General features: G+C 30.1%; 1 protein-coding gene across 2 annotated transcripts in view; it reads left to right on the top strand.

The window, feature by feature from the left end:
* Nucleotides 1-26296, top strand: part of LOC143197057 (zinc finger protein basonuclin-2) — a 332352-nt gene that overhangs the window by 32555 nt on the left and 273501 nt on the right. For both annotated transcript variants that reach the window (XM_076405142.1, XM_076405141.1), the window contains exon 2: nucleotides 20602-20823. In XM_076405142.1, the coding sequence (XP_076261257.1) occupies nucleotides 20647-20823 (177 nt within the window). In that variant the 5' untranslated portion in view covers nucleotides 20602-20646. The remainder of the gene's footprint in view (nucleotides 1-20601; nucleotides 20824-26296) is intronic.

The raw sequence follows: 26296 nt of genomic DNA, 5'->3' as shown, positions 1-26296 counted from the left end.
TTTTTGTTGTTGTTTTCACTCGATCGACTCAAAAAGACCGTATCGTCATTAGAAAAAAAGACAATATATTTTATTCTAGGCAATATTGTTCGCACAGTAATTGTGCGCGTGCGCCAAATCCGAAACCGTTTTCTAAAACCATTGACAACTGATTTATACGTAATTAAAATCATAACTTTCGTGAAAACCTTATAACAAAAAGAAACAAAATTCCCTCTCACAATATAAACCACCAAGAATAACTCAACACTTTAATTATTATTCTTATAGATATATATATGTAGCACAAAATCTAAATGTTCTTTTTTTGTTGTTGTTTTCACTCGATCGACTCAAAAAGACCGTATCGTCATTAGAAAAAAAGACAATATATTTTATTCTAGGCAATATTGTTCGCACAGTAATTGTGCGCGTGCGCCAAATCCGAAACCGTTTTCTAAAACCATTGACAACTGATTTATACGTAATTAAAATCATAACTTTCGTGAAAACCTTATAACAAAAAGAAACAAAATTCCCTCTCACAATATAAACCACCAAGAATAACTCAACACTTTAATTATTATTCTTATAGATATATATATGTAGCACAAAATCTAAATGTTCTTTTTTTGTTGTTGTTTTCACTCGATCGACTCAAAAAGACCGTATCGTCATTAGAAAAAAAGACAATATATTTTATTCTAGGCAATATTGTTCGCACAGTAATTGTGCGCGTGCGCCAAATCCGAAACCGTTTTCTAAAACCATTGACAACTGATTTATACGTAATTAAAATCATAACTTTCGTGAAAACCTTATAACAAAAAGAAACAAAATTCCCTCTCACAATATAAACCACCAAGAATAACTCAACACTTTAATTATTATTCTTATAGATATATATATATGCAGCACAAAATCTAAATGTTCTTTTTTTGTTGTTGTTTTCACTCGATCGACTCAAAAAGACCGTATCGTCATTAGAAAAAAAGACAATATATTTTATTCTAGGCAATATTGTTCGCACAGTAATTGTGCGCGTGCGCCAAATCCGAAACCGTTTTCTAAAACCATTGACAACTGATTTATACGTAATTAAAATCATAACTTTCGTGAAAACCTTATAACAAAAAGAAACAAAATTCCCTCTCACAATATAAACCACCAAGAATAACTCAACACTTTAATTATTATTCTTATAGATATATATATATGCAGCACAAAATCTAAATGTTCTTTTTTTGTTGTTGTTTTCACTCGATCGACTCAAAAAGACCGTATCGTCATTAGAAAAAAAGACAATATATTTTATTCTAGGCAATATTGTTCGCACAGTAATTGTGCGCGTGCGCCAAATCCGAAACCATTTTCTAAAACCATTGACAAATGATTTATACGTAATTAAAATCATAACTTTCGTGAAAACCTTATAACAAAAAGAAACAAAATTCCCTCTCACAATATAAACCACCAAGAATAACTCAACACTTTAATTATTATTCTTATAGATTTATATATGCAGCACAAAATCTAAATGTTCTTTTTTGTTGTTATTTTCACTCGATCGACTCAAAAAGACCGTATCGTCATTAGAAAAAAAGACAAAATATTTTATTCTGGGTAATATTGTTCGCACAGTAATTGTGCGCGTGCGCCAAATCCGAAACCGTTTTCTAAAACCATTGACAACTGATTTATACGTAATTAAAATCATAACTTTCGTGAAAACCTTATAACAAAAAGAAACAAAATTCCCTCTCACAATATAAACCACCAAGAATAACTCAACACTTTAATTATTATTCTTATAGATTTATATATGCAGCACAAAATCTAAATGTTCTTTTTTATTGTTATTTTCACTCGATCGACTCAAAAAGACCGTATCGTCATTAGAAAAAAAGACAATATATTTTATTCTAGGCAATATTGTTCGCACAGTAAATGTGCGCGTGCGCCAAATCCGAAACCGTTTTCTAAAACCATTGACAACTGATTTATACGTAATTAAAATCATAACTTTCGTGAAAACCTTATAACAAAAAGAAACAAAATTCCCTCTCACAATATAAACCACCAAGAATAACTCAACACTTTAATTATTATTCTTATAGATATATATATGTAGCACAAAATCTAAATGTTCTTTTTTTGTTGTTGTTTTCACTCGATCGACTCAAAAAGACCGTATCGTCATTAGAAAAAAAGACAATATATTTTATTCTAGGCAATATTGTTCGCACAGTAATTGTGCGCGTGCGCCAAATCCGAAGCCGTTTTCTAAAACCATTGACAACTGATTTATACGTAATTAAAATCATAACTTTCGTGAAAACCTTATAACAAAAAGAAACAAAATTCCCTCTCACAATATAAACCACCAAGAATAACTCAACACTTTAATTATTATTCTTATAGATATATATATATGCAGCACAAAATCTAAATGTTCTTTTTTTGTTGTTGTTTTCACTCGATCGACTCAAAAAGACCGTATCGTCATTAGAAAAAAAGACAATATATTTTATTCTAGGCAATATTGTTCGCACAGTAATTGTGCGCGTGCGCCAAATCCGAAACCATTTTCTAAAACCATTGACAAATGATTTATACGTAATTAAAATCATAACTTTCGTGAAAACCTTATAACAAAAAGAAACAAAATTCCCTCTCACAATATAAACCACCAAGAATAACTCAACACTTTAATTATTATTCTTATAGATTTATATATGCAGCACAAAATCTAAATGTTCTTTTTTGTTGTTATTTTCACTCGATCGACTCAAAAAGACCGTATCGTCATTAGAAAAAAAGACAAAATATTTTATTCTGGGTAATATTGTTCGCACAGTAATTGTGCGCGTGCGCCAAATCCGAAACCGTTTTCTAAAACCATTGACAAATGATTTATACGTAATTAAAATCATGACTTTCGTGAAAACCTTATAACAAAAAGAAACAAAATTCCCTCTCACAATATAAACCACCAAGAATAACTCAACACTTTAATTATTATTCTTATAGATTTATATATGCAGCACAAAATCTAAATGTTCTTTTTTATTGTTATTTTCACTCGATCGACTCAAAAAGACCGTATCGTCATTAGAAAAAAAGACAAAATATTTTATTCTAGGCAATATTGTTCGCACAGTAATTGTGCGCGTGCGCCAAATTCGAAACCGTTTTCTAAAACCATTGACAAATGATTTATACGTAATTAAAATCATAACTTTCGTGAAAAAAAAAACAAAATTCCCTGTCACAATATAAGTCGTTAAAAACCTGCGATACAATGGAGAAATAATCCACAAAGAAACAAAATCGGTAACAGGAATTGAAAAAAAAAAAGAGGAGACAAGTGACAAAGAAATAATAATTGATGAATTTCATGCCGTCACTTTCAACTCCTTGGTAATAACCGGGAATGCCTGGGAATGGGCGGAGCTAAATGACATAAAATTGTCGTTTTATCATTAAGGTTTTATCGTTTCGATGGATCAAAGTGCGCCTTGTCGTTTGGCCCCGCCCCCATTATAGACATCTCCTCCATTCGGGGCTAATGTGCCCTTTTTGATAACGATCGGGTCCATTAAAGGTACCAGTGCTTATTTTATTAGTGATGGGTCCCGCTCATGAATTATTGTCATGCCGCTAATTGATGGCTAAAATAAGCTCATCACGCCCTAACGACAACCGAACCTTATTTTCGGAAAATGTTTGGCCTATAATTTTTCATAAGTGATCTAAAAAAGGTTGAATCAGTTTTAGTTAATCTTTTATTTATTAAATAGTATAAGCGTCACTATTGGTTTTTTAAACAAAACTTACAGTTGGCCGTGACAAGTCCGAATGGAAATGACAGCAAAAAACTACATAATTTTAGGACGAAAGAAGTGTGAACATTTTTACCTCTCGATTAAGAAAAAACTCTAAATATATTTAGCTCGGGGCGACAAAAACGACAATCTATATTATAATTCAATAATATATCTATAATAATATATCTAATCTATAATATATCTATAATTGCTGTAGGGTTTATAATTTTTGATATATGTGACATAAACCAAAATCCACTAATTTTTTCAGTTTTTACATTATAACATACAAACCAAAAAATGCATAAACATTGTTGTGTTACCATTAGATTCAGCTTAAAATTCTTTATAATACGTAATATTCATATTACTTCCTGTAACTATTTGTACGGAAATTTTATCAACAAAATTTGAAAATGGTAAAAAATTCAATATCTCACGACTATATATGTGGAAAAAGTTCGAAAAATGTTTAACTCTAATGATAAAAAAACCGAAAATCTATTTTAAATTACTGTAGAATATATATTATTTAAGATATGTGAGAAATTGAAATACATTCATTTTTGAAAATTTACGTTTCACAGTATAATTTTAAAACTAAACGTTATAGAAAATGTGTTATAACACCATTCGACTCAAAGAAAAATTCCTTAGAATTTCTATAATTTTCATTAGTTACTAATTATTTGAACAGAAATCACAGCAATTAACATGCAAATGGTAAAAAATTCAATATCTCACGACTATATATGTGGAAAAAATTCCAAAAATGTTTAACTCTAATGATAAAACTCTCAATATATATATGTATTTTGGGGTGACAAAACCGAAAATCTATGTTAAATTGCTGTAGAATATATATTCTTTAAGATATGTGAAAAACTGAAATACATTCATTTTTGAAAATTTACGTTTCACAGTATAATTTTAAAACTAAAGGTTATATAAAATGTGTTATAACACAAATCGACTCAAAGAAAAATTCCTTACAATTTCTGTAATTTTCATTAATTACTAATTATTTGAACAGAAATGACAGCAATTAACATGCAAATGGTAAAAAATTCAATATCTCACGACTATATATGTGGAAAAAGTTCCAAAAATGTTTAACTCTAATGATAAAACTCTCAATATATATGTATTTTGGGGTGACAAAACCGAAAATCTATGTTAAATTGCTGTAGTATATATATTATTTAAGATATGTGAGAAACTGGAATACATTCATTTTTGAAAATTTACGTTTCACAGTATAATTTTAAAACTAAAGGTTATATAAAATGTGTTATAACACCATTCGACTCAAAGAAAAATTCATTACAATTTCTGTAATTTTCATTAATTACTAATTATTTGAACAGAAATCACAGCAATTAACATGCAAATGATAAAAAATGCACTTTTTCACGGCTATTTTTTACCTCTTGAAGATAAAACTCTCAAAATATACGTATTTATGGATGATTGACATTGACGAGTGATTTAGTGATATAATTCCACATTAGAAATCCTTAGAGTTTAATATTTTTAAGTTTTAAGACATATGGACAGAAATCCAATAATCTAAAAAGTCTGATATTATTCTAGTATTTATTATCAAATACTGATTTTTTAATAAAGATTACAATTGACAACAAACTTTTAAGATAAATTTAATTATGTTGTTGATATTTTAATTTAACTTAGATTAATACTTATGGAAAATAAAGATCTCCAGTGTCTGCAATAATATGATGAATGATAATCAAATTCGTCAAAAAATCTTCATTGAATCAATTACTGTTTGTTCACTTTTTCGTTTTAGTAAAAGTATTTGATTGCTGAAGTATAACTAACGGCTTAATATAAGTAAAAAATGGTTCCTTTGTCATAAGTAGAGTCAAGATGTTATTAGGACTGTGAGTTTTTTTTGTAGGATTTCGAATAGATAGCGTTACTTTCTCCTAAAATATAGTCACTAGGATTTTTGTATCAAATACACACTTTTGTGGAACATCTTGGCTTCACTGTATAGTTCGAAGAAAACTCGAGTTGTTATTGGAAATGTACGCTCAACCTAAGTTAATAAATATTTGTGATTAAGCTGTCACTGAATAGTTATGGTATACCAGTTTGAGCCCAGAAGATTTAAAATAAAGATCAACATTAAAGGCAACACTGCAATATTGCAAGGACAGAAGTTTTTTTGCAATATCTTAACGGTTAAATATGAAGTTGTGCAACACCAGACTGTATTCGGCAGATACTCTCCCTTCAGGTTACCACTTGTTTCAGACAATGTCACATGATCCAGATGATCTACTTGGACATATATGCTAGCTGGAGGAAGACCTGATGGACAATTAGCCACTAATAATGTACAAAACTCAAAAAATAATAGTATACAGACTTCTGACAAAAATAATCCAAACAGTAATCTGAAAAATGTATTTTAATTATAATATTCCGTATGTCCATATAGGTTTGAATGCTTTAAAAAAGAATAATTCATTAATAATATTAACACTACGTTAAATAAAAAACTAAGCACATCAGACTCAAGATCTGTAAGTCCCAACTTGATATAAAACCAAGGAGATTGGTTTGGTACTAGATAATACGCAGGAAATCAGAAGATTGATGCGAAACAAACCATGGACTTGTATAGTTTAAAAAAGCGAATAACTTTAACTGAAGTAGTTTTTTCTTAAATATCTTTAATATATACGTTTAAAATAACCTTAGCTTAGTACAATATAAATTATAAATTAATTTATTACTACATTTTATTTGTACTTGGATTAATTCATAAGCAAGACGAGTGCGAGAGAATACATCAATATGTATCAATTATAAAATTATAATAACTTATAGCTATAGCTCACACTAAAGGAATACACTTTATATATATTCGAATGGTTTGGTTCGCTTCAATCTCCTGACATCCTGCGCGATGTCTAGCAGTTGTATTGCTTCCACGTTAGTATGATTTATTAATCTGCTTTCGTGCTTCACGGTGAAATATTGGATAACTTGCATACGCAAATCCATGTGATTTCCTGGTCATCATGCAGTTATTCGTTGGTTACGTAACGTTAGGAGTTGGTAATTAATTGAAGAACGTTGTTTTGACAGCGTTGGATGACTAGTTGATTTAAATTTTTAGTGCAACCCCATATTTGCACCCCATAGGTCCAAATTGGCTTTATGACTGTCTTATAAATCAACCTCCTTGATCTTAGATCAAGTTGAGAGTATCTTCCGACTAATCAGTATAGTTGTTTTATTTTGGTTCTAATGTGTTTTGCTTTTTGCCTAACATGATGTTTCCAATTTAATCTACCGTCAAGATGGATTCCAAGGTATTTAGCTGATTCTGCTTGAGGAATTGGGCATCCATTGAGTGATATAATTAAGTTTTTATTATTTCGCCTCAATGTAAAATTAACGTGGACAGATTTGGAGATATTAAGTTGAATTTGCCATCTTTTGTCCATTTATAGATTTTGTTGACTGCCTCTTGTACTTTTTCTACTGCCCAAGGCAAAGATATGTCGTTTGCCATAATAATTGTGTCATCAGCAAAGGTTCCAAGTAGTGTTTCTCTTGTTGTTGGAATGCCAGCAGTGTAGAACTCCGAAATAGTTTTAAATGTGGAGAACGTTACTTCATGCGATACTCTAAATTTTCTTTCGAAAAGATATGTCTCCAGAAATTGACAATACTTACCCGGTAACAATTTGTTCATCTTACAGATTAATCCCAAATGCTAAACCCGATTAAATGTTTGTGAGACATCCAGGAATATTTCAGGGCAGTATTTCTTTTCCTCAAACGCTTTTTCAGTAGCCGCAGTTACTCTGTACACTTGATCGATTGTTTAATGGTGATTTCGAAAACCGTATTACTACACAATTTTTTAACACATTTAAAATATACTAAATACATAGTAAATAATATATAGTAAATAGGCTTGTAGATTCGACTTGTTCTGCAGGTTTGTCAGGTTTTTTGAGCATAATTATTTGTGCCACCTTAAAGATTTTCGGAATATGCTTCCATCTTAAACAGGCATTAATTATATGTCGAAAATAGTTTAAGGGGTAATTTTAATTTGAGAACTACATACTGATATATCTATCCCACTCTCACCCTTTTTGTATATTGAGGCAAGTACAACTGACAAATAAATTATGATTGTAGTACCAATCATATTTAATATAAGATTATATCAAAATGATTGTATTATATTAAAATAACAACACACACATTGTTGAAACAATTTAATCTGTTGAGATATTTTAATTAATTCAAGTGGAAGAAGAAAACGTGTTCGAGAATCAAACACAATAAGATTATATGTAAATTTCATCGTAACATTGCTGTTCTTAAGGGAAAACTATTCCGCTAAGATAAATTTTATACTAGTCCCGATAATGTAGAAAGGATACTGCGGCATGTAAGATTCCGCCCTAAAAAAACAAATAGATGCTTTCAACCTAATTGAATTCGTTTTGTAGTAGGATTTTATTTCTTTTCGTTTAAACTCAAACTGCAAAATTCCCGACGTCCTTAAAAACCTTCCTTATATCGGACGCTAAAGCGATTGAATGGAAAATATACTGACCATAAGGATTTAGGTTTTCTGTTTAAGGGAGCCAATAGAATTAGATGATGTAAAATTTATTGCTAGCTTTCTAAGTTTTTTATATAGTTTTTGTAATGTTTAATGTATTTTTTTTCTTGTTTTATTGGTGTTTTTTAATTTTAAGTTTGTGTTGTATCGGGATATTTTCTTTATTTCTTGTTTGAATAGTGAATTGAAATGTTTCTAATAATGTTATTTTCATCATAATCTAGGAAGGGAAGTAGAAAAATAGAAATATGATAATAGTAACGATTTTTAAAGAAAGATCCTGAGAAAAACTTGAACAAGACAAAAAATAAGAAATTTTAACGACTATAATACGTGGGGTAAAAGTCCCGCTACTATTATGATTGCGCGCCATCTTAGTTATGTGACGTTTGGCTCAGTTTCGCTTTAACCATTGTGTTGTGTAGACGTCCAAATTTTATTATGGATAAATATACGCCACAAGAACGAGCATAAATAGTGACAGTATATATTGAAAATAATCCTTTCATTATTGCCACTCAGCGGAAATTGCGTCAAAATATCCTAATCGCCCAGTTCCTCACAAAATCATAATTTATTGTTTACATGCGACAAAGTCACCAGAAACATCATTTGGGAAACGTGGTTCTGAAAATTGATTTGAAAATGTTCCCGTACAAAATTCAATTAGTCCAAAAATTTCTACCGAGAGATCCTGATCAACGAGTTCAGTACAGTAATGTTATTCTTAGGCTGTCTGGTGAAACTGAAGATTTTTGTCTAAATTGATAATGAGCGATGAGGCCCATTTTCTTCTCAGTGGTCACGTCAGCCAATAAAGAGAACGGTCGGTTTTAGGGAACACAGAATTCTCAATTAACTAATGAAACATCATTGTACCCACTAAAAATAACTGTATGGTGTGGTATTCATGCTGGAAACATCATTGGTCCTTATTTTTTTTAAACGACCAAGGTGTTGCAGTTACTGTTACTGCTGAACGGTACCAAGACATATTTCAAAATTTTATTTTGCCTGAAATGGAAGAGCAAGGATCAGAGGACATGGTTTCAGCAAGATGGGGCTACAGTACAACACAGCTCGCAACAATTCAATTATTGAATGACGTTTTTCCACGAAGACTAATTTCGCGAAGTGGCGATTTGGCATGACCGGCCAGATCTCCGGATATAACAGCATCAGACTTTTTCTTAAAGGTTTTTTAAAAATCAAAAGTTTATGTGATTAAGCCCCAAATGATTCAAAATCTTAAAGACAATATTCGTCACAAAATTGAAGAAATTAAATCTCAGATGTCGCAGGATGTCATGAACAAAACCTTAAAAAGAGCCGAAAGTTTCATAGCGAATAGCGGTCATATAAATATCGATATATTATTTAGGTCGATATAAATTTTAAATTATAACAAAAAAAATGTAAAGACTAAATAAAACATTTTATGAAAACCAGACTTACTTATCTTTTCTTTGAGCAAAGTTAGAGATAATCAAAATGGTAACGGGAATTTTGCCCGACAAAGAGTCTAAATCTTTGTCTCTCGGATAAAATTTAAACTCTCAATATATATTCATTTTGGGATGAAATAAGCAAAAATCCATATTACTGTAGAAGTAAACGTAAAATTATTTATAATCCCTGAAATATTCATTAATCTACGATTACTTAAAAAAAATAACAGAAAAAACAAATACATATCGAAGAAAATATAATGTAAAAAATTAGTAATGTAAATGTAATACACTTAATGAATACTAAAAGGCCGTATTTCGTTTTTGTTACTGTAAATACCTTATATGCATTTGAAATATAGAAAACAACATTATTAAATCAAAATATGTTTGTGTTCATATAAATTATCCATTTAGTAATTGGTTTGCATTAAATGTACTTCCTTGCCCATATACACAAATATTTTCTGTAACCGTTAATTAGCAATAATTCTTAAGAGTTTTACATAACATATGAATCACGTACGTATACATAACATTTAATTGCTATATTCAACACAATTAAAACATGATACATAACATAACATATATCCTTATTAAATATGTTTTAATTATGTTCCATCTACTGATGGCTATATCAAAATGAAATAATTTCGTTGCCATTAACACGTAAAACCCGATGATATTTCATTTGTTGTTTAGTGAGTTATTACCGGAAAATAATGAGGTACGAGCTAAGAAAAAAAACCTCATCTCAGGCTCATAAATCTTTAAATGAATATATCACGATATTTGCCTTAACGCAGATAGTAAAATATCAGTATCGGTTTTCTCGGTTAGTTTTTATTGTTAGTCTTGATATTTAATTATGATTTTATTTAGGTTAACACCATTAAGTTTTAAAGGAAATATTAAGTATATTGTTGTGATGAAATATTTTGTAGAAAATATGAAGCGTTTGAATTACAGATCTACTACTACTAGCAATTGTGTTCTTGCGAAAAAATTCAGTTTGGATTCAGACTTATAGATAAGGAAAAACAAATATCTTCTGCAGTTTTCTTAGATATAGTAAAAACTTTCTTCAATATTTTGTATGGAGTCGTGATATATAAATTGAACAAAATTCTTCAAAAGATATTCTCAACCTGACCTAAAATCAAAGAGATTGGTTTATCATCGAATCATAAAGTCAATTTGAACCTGCGGGTGTAAATATGGAGTTGTAGTAAAACGTCAAACCAAATAGTAATGAAACGCAGCGAAAACAAAGTTCTATGATTAATTACTAACACTTGTCGCTACGTAACCAACGAAGAGCTGTACGATAAGCTCGAAATCAAAGGCTTATACCAGATGATCCAAGATTTCGTCTTAAAACATGAAATAAGGCTGCTATATCACAGCAAGGTGGAAGCAATTCGACTACTGGACAGCACGCAGGAAATCAGAAGTTTGAAGCGAACCAAACCAAACGAACTTGTATAAGTACTTTAGTTTTATTTTAATTTAAGAAATACTATACCTATTGATGTATTAATCCCCTACTCGTCTTGCTTGTCTATTAATGGAAGTACAACAGAACAGTAGTAAATTAATTTGTAAATTAAGTTTTTACTAAGCATATCTAATATAAGACGTAATTAATTAAAAAAAAATTAAGCGGCTAGTAAATCATGATAGATTGGACCAAACAATGGAAGATTTTCTTGACGATGGAATTTGTTCTTGAAACTATCTTAGCAGAGACGTAGCAGATCCACATTTCATAGCTACATAAATATATTTTTGTCTTCGAACTTGGAATTGAGATATGAAGGAGCAATATCGACATAGGATTCTAAAATTATCTAAAATTGTGATAAAATAATAAATTCGACCAAACAATGGTGAATAAAACTCAACAAGCTTAAATATGTCTCCATTAACTTCCACAAGCAAAGTACATAGCTTGCTATTTTATTTAGCAGTCCTGAATTAACTCTTGTCTTAACTGTATGAAAATAGTGGCAAAGGTTTCAGAATAACATTGAATTTCAAACTAAAATGGAAATAATTTTTCTATCTAGAAGTATTTTAAGTATTTCTATTTTGCTTCAAAAAAAGCATCCGCTTATTTTATATCTTCAAAATATCTTCAAAACATGGAATAATCAGAAGGAGAAATATTATTGATATCGTTGTTTAAGAACTATTTGTCGTTACACCAATTAAAGTTCATATCTCCTAAGACGTGTTCGTTCAGTTTAAGTTATCATGTCCTTGTGTTTGGGACGTTTTGGTTGCATAAACACCTTGTGGTCATTCGGAGACGCTTCCAAATAAACACCACTATTGGAAAGTATTAAAAAATATTTCAAAATGTATTTCAGCACACAATAACAATTATTTTTAAACAGTAGTAAGACACCCAAAATTTTTCATAAAGAATCATTGTTTCGTCCATTTTGTTCATTGGATATTATTTTTAGAAATATAAGTTAGTGAAAATGTTCTTGTTTATAAAATCGATAGCATTCGATATAAAGAATACTTACCTAGCTTTTAGTTTTTGATGACAAATGCAGATATTAATTTTGAGGAACTGTGAGATGATGCTGATGCAGTTAGTGGTTCATATATGAAAAAATAAATTGTTTGCTTTCTTTAACAGGCACGATAATATATCTATAGAGATTAATGATGATTTTTTGGATTGGTTTTTTATTATATATCATTGTTTAAAAACCTTTAACATTATGTTTAGAACTATTTAGTTTTCTATATTATTTCAACGTTGATGGAGATGTACATACTGTTTACAATTTTTTTTGATGACATCTTTATTAGATATGCTTACTACAATCTTAATTATAAATTGATTTATTACTACATTTCATTTGTACTTGGATTAATTCACAAGCAAGAAGAGTGCGAGTAAGTACATCAATATGTATTCTTCAATTTTAAAATTATAATTACTTAAGCTAGAGTTTACACTAAAGGTATACACTTTATATAACATAAATTCGTATGGTTTGGTTCGCTTCAATTTTCTGGTATCCTGAGCGTTGCCCAGTAGTTATATTGCTTCCATGTTAGTATGATTTAGTAATCTTTCGTATTTTAAGGCGAAATCTTGGATAAATTCGCAAATCCATTTGATTTCCAGGTCAACGTGCAGTTTTTCGTTGGTTACGTAGCAATAGGTATTGGCAATTAATCGAATAATTTTGTTTTGGCAGCGTTGGCTGACTAGATGATTTGAATTTTTAGTGCAATCCCATATTTACACCCCATAGGTCCAAATTGGCTTTATAATTGTTTGTTAAATCAATCTTTTTGGTTTTAGATCAAGTGGACAGTATTTTCCGACTAACCAGTGTAGTTGTTTTATTTTGGTTCTTACGTGTAATTAAGATTTTATTCCTTGAATTTTTTTAACATCGAGATTGTTGTCTATACGTCCAACTAAAATCTACTGAGCCATAATTATCTTACTATAAACGCTTGAAGTTATCTATATAATAGATAATAGAACAACATTAAAAAATATTTAAGGCTATTATAGCAAATTTGTCAAAGAACCACATTATCGATAGAAATAAAGTAAGGCGAAATAGTTAAAGCGTTCCTAGAATAATCCTATTATAATTTGAAGCTTCTTTTTAGTGCTTAATATAAACTGACACCAGCAGATACGACTTTTCCTATTGTGCGAAGCTTGCAATTCGCCATTTAAAAAAGTTTCAACAAAAGAACGTAAAAATCAGGACCCAATTAGAGAACAATAAAATTATTTAGAATGACTGTCGGAATTTTTTTAAAACCGCTTCATCGGCATGAAGCAAAAAAATTGCCGCAAAATTGAAAAGGATTGTATTGTGGCATTATGAGGACGAAAAACCAAATAGATTCCTTAAAAAGGAACTCCAACAATAAAAGTGATATTTTCGCAGAGCATAAATATAATAGGGTTGTTATGTTGAGGACCTAATATGGGGGTTGGTACATAATTATTAATCCCCTCAACGCAAAAGGGTTAACGGAGTCGGTGGGGTGGGAAATGCGCCATATTTGATCAATAATTGAGTTAAACAACTGACGAACGATATACTTACTCATCCCTATATATTTTATAATATCAGGTCACAATCTTTGTTCTCGTTATAACGTTCCCTTAGAAATATTTAAAATGGCACCTTTTATTACTTTGTTTTTATTATATTTTCACGTTATATACAAATTTGTTTTATTTGCTTTATATAAATTGTTTTTCTTATCAACTTTTACTCTAACACAATCTACTAAGTTAATCATGTTACTCTTATAACACAATAGAGGAAATCATTTAAAAATTATATGTTACTAAACCTTATTTTCACAGTATTTTCAATATAATATCAGAATTGTATTTGATATATAACATTAATTCTAAAAATAAATGTCTATATATTAAAATAACTATCTCTAAATATGATTGCCATTAAACTTCAATAACCAACACAGTAATTATTACATCATTGAAAATTATAACAAATAATTATGAGTAAGATTATTTTCATAATTGTAAAAAATTCAGAGCATTAATATGTAGCATACAAGATCTTTCTTTACTTTTAGGTAATGACGAAATATGTAATGTTGTATGAAAATTCTATGGAGTTATTTTATAAATTTTAATATTCTTTACAGTATCATTCATCTATTGCCTACAATATTCGGTTAGTGCTTTGTTAAGAAATGAATTTACTAATGAAACATGGAATGAATGAGATATTAATACAACTAAAATTTACAGAGAAACTTTTAGGATCACCTTTAGTACAATGATATACTCTCTCCAGAACCATACCAATACCATACTATCAGTTCTTAAGAAAGAACAATTTTTCTAAGCAGTTCTCTGTTCACCAAACATTAAATAAAAATCTGATTTTGAAAATCTAAATATCTTGCAAACAAAGAGGACAGAATATTTAAGTTATTATCTATTTTTATTAATCCAGTTCAAAATTGTCTGCCGGCATTTTTCGCTGTCAGATTTTGCTGCAACAATGTCGTATAACAAAAACGACGAATAATCTTCCTTATTTTTACAATTTTGTTATATAATAAGTGTTTGCATCTATTCTGATCACATTTTTACATTAAAATGCATTTTTATATATTAAGCAAAATATTTTCCATCATTTTCTGTAACTTTTCTCAATCTTTCTGGCAACATGCCAATACCGTGTCGAAAGAACATGTTGATTTGGTAGCGATCCGATCATCCATCTATTTTAGCACATCTTCATAATATCGAAACCTTGTGTCAGTTAATTCATGCGGCATTGAATTGAAGAAGAAGTGGTAAACAGAAGAGGGCATATCTAGTGAGTAGCAGAATGTCCCATTTAGGCTGCTAAGTGTAGCCTTCACATCTTTTGCAATGTGTAAATGAGCATTGTCTTAATGAATTTAACAGTTAGGTTAGGTTGTTTATATTTATTTACATTAATATTTTGTATATTAATTCAATATATATTATATTTATTTATTTTAATCAATAAATAAAAATATATGTTGCATATTGGATTTTTTGTTGGTAACTCGAGTTCATAAAAATACGGGCATATGGCGACTAAAAAGGGTTTATTAGACACAGAGCTTGTATAGAAAGGGGAATGTTTGACATTTTAACGAGGGATGAACACAGAGGACGTTCCTTCCCCATTAAGGATCTGGGTACGAGTGATCGACCATTACTGGGATTCTTTTTCAATAGATAAGCTACCGGGGCCTATATGGAATCCTATTAATAATGAATGAGAACAACTATAACTTATTTATTCATTCTAGAAGTACACGTGGACATTGATGAATGTTCAATATGTTATAATCATTAATATATTTAGACTGATACTGATTACTTTTCAAATATACAAAATACAATTCTATCTAACTATTAAGGAGATCAAGTTCATTTTACTTCTGACCTATTGTTTCGTCTACTTTTTAACTACTTCACTACTTTATTTTTTAACATATTTTTACTTCTATATGAGTCTAAATCATTTTATTACCTTAAGATTAAATTAATAGAAACTAACGAAGATAATATCATGTAAGATTACCTAAACTATTTTAATAAGAACTTCATTAAATTATTATCATTATTAGAAATAGTTTTCCACAGAATTAAATATTTTTAAATCTATTTTATTTTTGTTTTAATCAATTGGATATATTTAGACTGATACTCATTATTTCTCAAATATATGAAATATAATTCTATATAACCGTTAAAGAGACATGAAACAAATTTTACTTTTGATCTATTTTTTATTGTCTACTAAGTATTTTATTCTAAATATTTCTCTAGCTTGGCTTTATTTTTAACACATTTCTAGTTCTTAATATGCCGGTTAAAATTGAGCAATTGAATATGAATATTACGGCGTGAATGCAAGCATGTCAAAGCTGCTTCAGAATTTGTTTACTCAAAAAAATTAAACCTACTAGTTACTCAAAATAATACATCTTGACAAGCTTTTTCCTTATATGTTCAGGAAGTTTTGCCTCTGTACATTATCAGAGTTTGGCTGTTCTCTGAGAATAATAATTCCATCAATTATTTAATTGTAACTCTAACTGTCAAAGTCGACGGTTGTAGTCTTATTCTTTTGTTCTTCCATATGGGAAACTTAAATTAAATCAATTTTATAAGACACCAATTGATTTCAATTCTTGGTTCTGTTAAAATATGTGGTATCCATTTTCAATCACTCCCATTGCTTGTAGACGTTTGATTATGACCGGACTGACACTCAATGTTTTTGCAAGTTGTTTTGTATCTCAATTGGATATTTATCTAATAATTCTCTCACAGTAAGTTTCAACGAGCAGACGATCATTTTATGTGTTTTTTTTTCTTTGGATTAAATGTTAATCCAAAGAAATGACCAGATATACTCAGCTTTACTTTGAATACTTCAAGTTTAAATCGATTGTATTCATCTAAAAAGTGTTTATTGTCAACTAATGTTTATTTCAATAAATTGTTATTTCTAGTCGTTGCTGACCAACTTATAATTTGTCTCTACAGTGACTTAAAATTAAGTACTGATCCAGAAAGATATATTGGCCCTTATTTAGTTTCTAATAAAAAAATTAGTAGGACATTTCAGCATTTTTACCATTTGGTACACTTCACTACACAAGATTTCACACAAGGTTTAGTTCTGTTGAGTCTGCGTCCTAGTTCAGTGTTGTCTGAGGGTTGCAGCACTTCACTATTAACATGACAATGGAGTCTTTTCTCATGCCTTGTTGCGACAATCTTAATTTTCTCTATGAGAGTTGGATTCCGAAGGTCTCGGTGTATGTAATTGATCCTCTAGTATCTGGATTACTTATATTATGTTGATATTACTTGTCGCAGAACATCCCCATAACTAAACTCCATGGGTCTCTGTAGGTTCAGTATTTGTTTATACAGCAGTACCTTATTATGCACGGATATTTGGGGTTTTCTTCCAAATAACCAATAATTTTTTTTCTGTTTCAGTTATTTTCTTTTTTCTGATTCTTTCCAAGGTACTATAAGGTACTGGCGTTTCTACTGCATGGGATAATAATAATATTCTTAATTTTATTGGCGTGTAAACAATTCAATATGCTCTCGTTGAGTTTTATTTTCCAAGCCTGAGTCCACTTATTTATATTATTAATTACGTGTTGCTGTTTTCTGGTTGCTTATTCGCTATTGTCTCCAATAGCAAGAATCGAAATATCACCAGCCAGCAAACGTAGACATAACCATTTTTTTTATTAATGATAGGTCACATGTATAAAGTAGATAAAGAAAAGGACCTAAAACACTGCTTTCTGCCATTATTAATATGATTAGTTTTTCGGTTTGAGATTTATTTACGTTATAAATCAATTATTTGATCTAGAAGTAACTGATATCATAACTAAATATATGTTGAAGTATTTTTTATCGAATCTAATAGATTTATATTACGAGTCACAAGATCTGTCAATATTCAATTAACATAAAAAGTATTTCCGTTGTAGATAAATCGTTATTACCGGGACACACATACTGGAGCTTAAAAATAAAATAAAGATCGTGCAAGAATATGGACTAAATAATCCAGATGTTTGACATAATCTCAAAGTGTTTTAAAAATACCCCCATGTTAAACGTAAGTATTAATAAAAATTAAGTCAATCATCTCTCGCTATTTTCTTGACGCTCTAAATTTACACGGCGAATCACGAGGTGTATATTTATTACATAGGGGCGTAAAAATGACATTAAGTTGTAATAGAAACTAAAACCATAACACCCACTATCGGGCGCGGGTCGAACAGATGTCACTAAAACAATCTGATGTGTCGAGTGTATGCATTAAGAGTATACGAAAATACACGTACGGCTGACATGATATTAAGCATCTTCGACAAGTTCACTAGCATTATGATCACCTTGTTTTTCGGCTGGTCTCAAGAACCCATATGATTCATTGAACGATTCGGGATGTATGGATATTTATATTTTATATTGAGAGGATTATTTTTGTCTGCTCTAGTCTGGTATGTTTTTTTTTTAAATAATATCGCATTTTCGTTGTTAGTTGATATGCAATAGAAATATTTGTTCCTGAATCATTATATTAGCTTAAGATTAAATTAATGGAAATAATGATGATAGTGTGATGTAAGATTATCTAATTTATTCAAATAAGCAGCTCATTAAATTGTTATTATTACTGTTATAAATATATTCCTCCTATATTACATATTTTTAAAACGAATTAAATTGTTATATATAACGTTGTTATGGATATTTATATTTCATATTGAGAGGGTTATTTTTTATTATCCGGTCTGGTACGTTTTAGTAAAAATAATATCGCATTTTATTTGTTAGTTAATATACAATAGAAATATTTGTTTCTGAATCTTTCTATTGGCTTAAAGTTAAATTAATGGAAAATAATGATGATAGTGTGATGTAAGATTATCTAAATTATTTAAATAAGCAACTCATTAAATTATTGTTATTATGAATAGTTTTCTTCTCTATCATATATTTTTAAATCGAGTTGAATTATTATATAGAAGATTGTATATATGTTTATATTTTATAATGAGAGGTATATTTGTGTCTGTTCTAGTCTAGTACGTTTTTTTCTCAATAATTTTTTATTTCCTTTGTTAATTAATAGTTCATATATAAGAGAAATATTATGTTTCTAAATAGTTATATTGGCTTAAGATTAAATTATTATTACTATTATAAATATCTTTCGCCTGCATTGCATAATTTTAAGTTATGTACAACATTGTTATGGATATTTATATTTAATATTGAGAGAATTATTTTCTCTGTTCTAGTCTAAGATTAAATTAAGTCAATAGAAAGTAATGATGATTTAGGGCAAATGATATGGATCGGTGAATGGAGGTAAAACGAAATGAAACAGTGGTGTTCACATTATGTGACCGTTATTTATTGAAGTAATATAAAAATGTGGTAAATACAAAATAGATAAAACGGATAGCAGTGGTGTTATCTAGTGACGAGGCTTGGGCAGTCGATGGTGGCACGTCTAAACCAAACGATGGTCGGATGAATGGAAATACCCTTCAATAACATTCCAGATAAATGTCTCGGGGTTGCCAGCTATTCGTTATCGGGTTCTAGTTCGCGCTGCTGGCATCCCGCTCGTGTTCAACATCTGGGATTATATTTCTGGGTATTTTGTAGACCGTTATTCCACAATGTAAAATTCGACATGCCTCAAGGTCGCTACAATGATAATATGATGTAAGATTACCTAAAATATTTATATAAAACCTCATCAAATTGTTATTATTATTATTATAAATAGTTTTCTCTTGCATTACATATTTTAAAGTCAGACTTAACTGTTATTTAAAACACTGTCATGGATATTTATAAATAATGTTCAGAGAATTATTTTGTTTCCTCTAATCTATTTTTTTTTAATAATTTCGAATTTTCTTTGTTGTATAACAGTTTTTATTTCATATATTTAAGTCATATTATCTCTAGTCAACCAAGCAATCTTGAAGATGAGGAATTTGATTCCGAATAATTATATGAGTGAAATTATAATGCTTGATCACATGATAAGACATGAATCACTAGAAGTATCAGGCAATAACATTTTTTAATGATGGGTAGTACTTCAAAAAAAGTTCAACATTAATATTAACCATGATAAGTAAACTCTTACCTAATATTTACTAAATTTAATATTCTAATTCTTATGTATATTCAGGGAATGGACAACATTATATAGACACCTTATTTATACACCTTATTTATTCATTAATATGATATCCCATATTTACCAAAACATACGACAATTGCTTCAGTGATGTTGGAGTTGGAAATCTACTCCCCATTCTCTGCTCTAAAACTTTCCATAATGATTCAGTTGTTGAGTTCTAGCGATTGTGCTTGCCAGGGAAGATGTTTGTCATGCTCCTCAAACAAAGACTGAAGTATTTTGGCCGTGTGCTAGCTATATCACACAATGCATTGATACACTGAAATATAACTTACAAGACTTGGAATGTAAACTGAGCAATTTATACGCATCGCAATATAAAGCAGTGTTGCCAACATGCAACAAGATGTACTATGTAGCATGGGGTTCATATTATTTTTTTATACACTGTATATATATTTTTTAATTTAATTGTTTATTGTTTTTTTTTTCAGTGGGCTTCAGTAGCATCATGGTTCTTCAAACCGGAGAATTCTGTCATGTCGAAAATGTCTGTACCAACAACAGCTAGTTCTCAATCTCTGGCGCCACCAGCACATATTTTTGATCCGTCTAAGTGTTTTAGTACTGAGAGACCGCAGATTTTCAAACCACCATCGCCATCTATTATTCAAAAATTTAATAGAAAAAATTACCAACCGCCCAGGCTTTGCACGGTGAGTATCCCAATTAGTTTATTTTTGGAGAATTAATTAATAAAACCTGGGTTTTTTAACTCGGCCTAACGAATACACATAAGAACAAAAACTATTGCCAGCTCAATATTACCGTACACGTTCAATATTTCTTACCGAACGAATTAACGAGCCTTTGGAAAATCTTGTTGTTAGATAATGGCAAACATGATATACTGTAAACGTAATTATAATGGCAAAACAGATATGTAGATACGTTTAATGGAGACATATAACTGTACTGCGAAAGTCTATATGGATGCATCTCAAATAACAACAGGGAAATGGTGAAAAGTTCCCAATTAGGAGTAACCAGGGCAACCGAAGCATTTTGGAGTGTAATCTAAAGGGAAATATGGATGTGAAACTACGGGCGCCATACTTTACTTCAACATCGGATTAACTGCTACCTCTAACTTAAAAAATATAACGTAACGGTCATGTACTTCATTAATTACTCTTAGATTTCATAAAGGATTTAATATTTTGCCATTTTTTCCATCTATACTAACTAAATATATTATAAAATTATATGCTAAAATTGTAGATTATCTTATATGTATATATTATTTTTAAAATCACAGTGCTTGATACAAATATTGCATTCTTCTTATAAGTTTATCTTATGGAAATAAATATAGAGCAGCATATTCTTGAGTTTCGGTCAAAAGTATTTATATTAATAGTAGCATATAATATTCTTCAGTATTGGCTGCACATTCTCTATCTTTTTAAATATCTAGATGTTGTTAAAAATATACATAGATGTGTAAACTATAACCTAGACAAAAACGAGATTCATTCAATCAAGTTTCCAGTCAAATTAGTATTAGTGCTAAAGCAAAATAGTCATACTGAGACAATAGTAATTGTGATAAATATTTTTCTTAGATAAAATTTAAATAAGAATGTGTGTATTTCTTATTTTCGTGAATTATCACAATGTTGTTGGTATCTCAGGACAAATTCTCGACCAAGTCTAGGGCCTTAGTTGATGCAATCTCAGCAGTGTTATCTTAACATTGATTCATTCATATTTTTCTTGGCATTGGTGACTTCATCTTCCATATAAAATACACGTATGTAAGAGAGTTATTGACTTCATTGTTCAGACTATACATGCGACGATTGCTTGTTCAATAAAATAAATATATTTCTAAATAATATCTAAAAAAAATGTGTAAAGCAATATATTTGGAAAATAGTGTTGGCGTTTTGGCAGATTCAGCTTATTAATTTGGCCGTAGATGTCACTTTCCTCTCCTATATTGTGACCACTACATTGCAATAAAGAAATATGTAATACAACATGCGGCAAAAGTACCGCTACCATTTTGATTGCCTATAACTTTTCTCAACGAAAAGATAAGTAAGTTTTGTTTTCATAAAAATATTACTTGGCCTTTATATTTTTTTCGTTATGATTGAAAAATTATATCGACCGCGATTCGTTATGCAACTTTCGGCTCCTTTAAAATCAGTTTTCATGACATTCTGCAACATCTGAGGCTGAATTTCATAAATTTCGTGACGAATATTGCCTTTAAGATGTCGAATCGTTTGGGGCTTATTCCCATAAATTTTTCGTTTTAAAAAACTCCATAAGAAAAAGTCTGGTATTGTTAAATCTGGAGATGCTAAATCTCCAATTCGCGAAATTAGTCTTCGTGGTAAAAGTCATTCAATAATTGCATTATTGAACGAGCTCTGTGTGCTGTGGCCCCATCTTGCTGAAACCGCATTTCCTCTAGTCCTTGCTCTTTCATTTCATTTCAGACAAAATACAATTTTGAATCATGTCTTGGTACCGTTCAGCAGTAACAGTAACTGCAACACCTTGATCATTTTCAAAAAAATAGGGAGCAATGATGTTGCCAGCATGAATACCACACCATACAGTTATTTTTAGTGGATATAATGATGTTTCATTAACTAATTGAGGATTTTGACTTAGTGAAAATTAGCATGTAAACAATAAATTATAGTTTTATGAGGCACTGGACGATTAGGATATTTTTGGCACAATTTTCGCTGAGTGGCAAAAATAGAACCATTATTTTCAATAAACATTCTCACTATTTATGCTCGTTCTTATGGCGTATATTTATCCATAACAAAATTTGGACGTCTGCAAAACACAATGGTTAAAGCGAAACTGAGCTAAAAGTCACATAACCAAGATGATGCGCAATCAAAATGTTAGCGGGACTTTTGCCCCATCCTATCGAATCTATGATATAACTAGAGGGATATTAGAGAAAGTTCTTCAGGAATAACAAATATATATTCATCTAGTGTCTAGTGGTATGCAATTATATATTATATATAAATATAATATATAGAAATATATTATATATAAATATATTACATATAAATATATATATATATATATATATATATATATATATATATATATATATATATATATATATATATATATATATATATATAGGGCATAAATTATTTTAAATTATTATTATTATTTTAAAGGATTTACAATAGATGGGGTTACTGTGTATTAAATTGCATCGGGTACACATGTAACCTTCATGTTGAAGCTTCACTTTTCTGTATGTGTTATTTCATTGAATTATTTACACAATATTTTTTAGTGCATTAAAAATGTCTGCATTTGTACCGAATAAAATGCATTTTCACGAAGTTTTACTTTTTTACTTCAGTTTGTTTACTTCAATATGCGAATACTGGTTCAAACATTTTAAAAGTGGTGATTTTGATGCCGAAGGAAAGCGCTCTGGACAGCCAAAATAAAAAATCGAATCAAGGATTTGATGATATTACTATATTACTCTTGACATGAGAGCACTTGATAACTTGTTGCAAAACCGGCGAAAACATTAAAATTGGAAGTACTACCTCACCCGCTGATTTCTCCAGACTTTGCTGCTTCTGATTACTACTTGTTCCCAAATACCAAAAAATACTGATAAATGCCTGAAAGGTGGGAAAAGACAGTGGTTATCGATGAACAATACTTTGAATAAAATACATTCTATTGATTTTCAAGATAAATCATCAAATTAAAAAAATCCTTAAAACTCATATACTAATGGTGAAGTAAATGTCACATATTTGACTTTAAAATAGAAAAATGGAAACCATTCCGGTCTTTTTAGAACAATATGCTAATCAGTCAAACAAACGTTAAGTAAATCTGTCACAGTACTCACTTTGTCTTCAGTCCTGGCTCTTAACTAACTACTGTACTAGTTAAGCTTAGACGACAATAGTTAAATTAAACACATTTTGTGTTAGAATGACGACAGCGAACAATTAGTTGCTTCAGTCCTCTGTTTAACTCGACTTTGAAAATAAATTAGTGTCTTTGTCGTGATTTTTAACAGCCAACGCCGCGTTGTACCGTTTCAGTTTCTAATTTTACATTAATTGGAAAGGAAAACATACTAAAAACGAATATATAATTGAAACAACCGTTTTCATGGAAAAAACCCGGAGTAATTGAAAGGAAAACCACAAAAATAATGAAATAAATAACAAAAAGTGGTTGTAGATTTACCCGAATAAATGAAATAAAATTAATTTGATTAAAATGATTTTGATAGCTGACTTTTTTGGTTACATTATTAATTCAATAAAAAATAAAATAATAAATTGTGACTTGTTATTAAATGCTTGTACGTAGACCAATCCTTTTTTCAAATATATTTTAAAGTCTCCTTTTACCAACTATGGGTTTATCTGGACTGGGCCTAAATTTTAACGTGGGCTCCGAACCACGGTCCTCAGCATTAAGCCTAGCGACTGGCGAGTGACCAAGTTTAGAAATCATCCCAGAAGACATGCGGTCTTACCCAGCCTGGTTACTGGCGTGACTGGGATCATTTTCCTTGTCGGATTTTACACTCTTGCCTAGAACATTCACGAATATTAAACAATCACAAACATAAATTTATGACCATGCCCCAGCAGGATTCGAACCCGCGACAATCACAACAGTAGATAAGCCGTTCTGTCGCCTTTACCACTGCGCCAACCAAGTCGGCAAATGTAAAATTTAGTGATTTGTCTTCCAATTCAACGTTGACAAATTTTGTAGTATATGTTAAGAGTTAGAGGTGGCAGCGCTTTGCCCAGGGTCTTGGTTACTTGATTTGGCCGTATTTCATTCTATTGAATTTATATGTTTATAGAGTATATGACACAAAAATGTTAGGTCCAAAATTTCTTCCTCGATATAAGCTTTAACCGTGAGAAATTTCACGCCTCCATGTACCGCCGTTTTCCTCAAAAAGGAAGGCGAAATTTTTGCTGAGCCGATTTATGTATAGAAGAAGATAGAGGTTGAGAGTACAAATAAGTTTGGTCCGTTTTTTTATCAAGTATTTAGTATATATTGTGAATGGACGGGACCTGATATATTATGAGAGTTCACAGCAATGTTAATTGCTATCTATTACCTTTTTATTATTTTGCTACTAGCGCAAGGTTGCCAGATTGCAAGAATATCTTATATTTTGGTACTTTTTGAGTAATATTTGATATTTTCATGTGATATTTATGAAATATATGACAGTAAACATTGTTTACAAAGATATATATTTGTATGTGTAATTTTGGAAGATTTCTGTATTTTTTATCCCATTATATGACCAAAATAATAAATTGAGGTTCGAATGCAGCCCGTGTTGATCGGATAAACCGAGCAAAGTATTTTCTTACAAACCGTGAATATTTTTAGAGATGAATCCAGCACACCGGCAATGTTTAAATAAAAATAGTAACACCTTTGATACTGTTAAACTTTCGACAACCTGAACTGTGATAAACCGTTCGTTGATAGTTTGTTATCTGTGAAACGTAAACGATCCCGGACAATTTTAATTAGTACAAGGTTGTAATAAAGTTTTTTGCGGTTTATAAATTTTCCCCAAATTTTGGTTTTTGACGCAACGTTATAGAAATATTTACAGAATATCTCTACGAGATCGTCACAAATATTGACCTACGCCTATTGTAGGTGTAACCAATCTTGTTGGCAAAAATAAAGAATTATTACAATAATATTTACGTTCGAATAATATTAATAGATTATAATTTACTGTCACAAAATAACTTATTTTTGTCCAATGTAAGTTTACATTGAAACATCCCATCTATACATTCTCTCTCACACACACACACATACACTCGTTTTTCTGTTTGTTTATACGACAAGATGTATGTTAGGTACATACATTTTAGCTTACCTGTTTATGTCGGTACGACCTTATATACTTGCGACATAGTATGTCTAATCTCATTTCTATTTTCACTAAGCCAGATTTATACACCCATACTAATACAAATATACAAATTCTGTCGTATTGAATTTCTCCTATCGCTTCTATTTTAAAACGAATGTCATCGATCTCCCGTTTTTATATACAGTTTCTTTTTCGGGTACATTTCGGGTATACCACCTACTACTAAAATA

This window comes from Rhynchophorus ferrugineus, unplaced genomic scaffold (genome assembly GCF_030347505.1).
Source record: "Rhynchophorus ferrugineus isolate W39M unplaced genomic scaffold, kcgeb_rfMv2 rfM5, whole genome shotgun sequence".
NCBI classification, from domain to species: domain Eukaryota; kingdom Metazoa; phylum Arthropoda; class Insecta; order Coleoptera; family Curculionidae; genus Rhynchophorus; species Rhynchophorus ferrugineus.
This window is presented reverse-complemented; position numbering and strand designations above follow the sequence as displayed.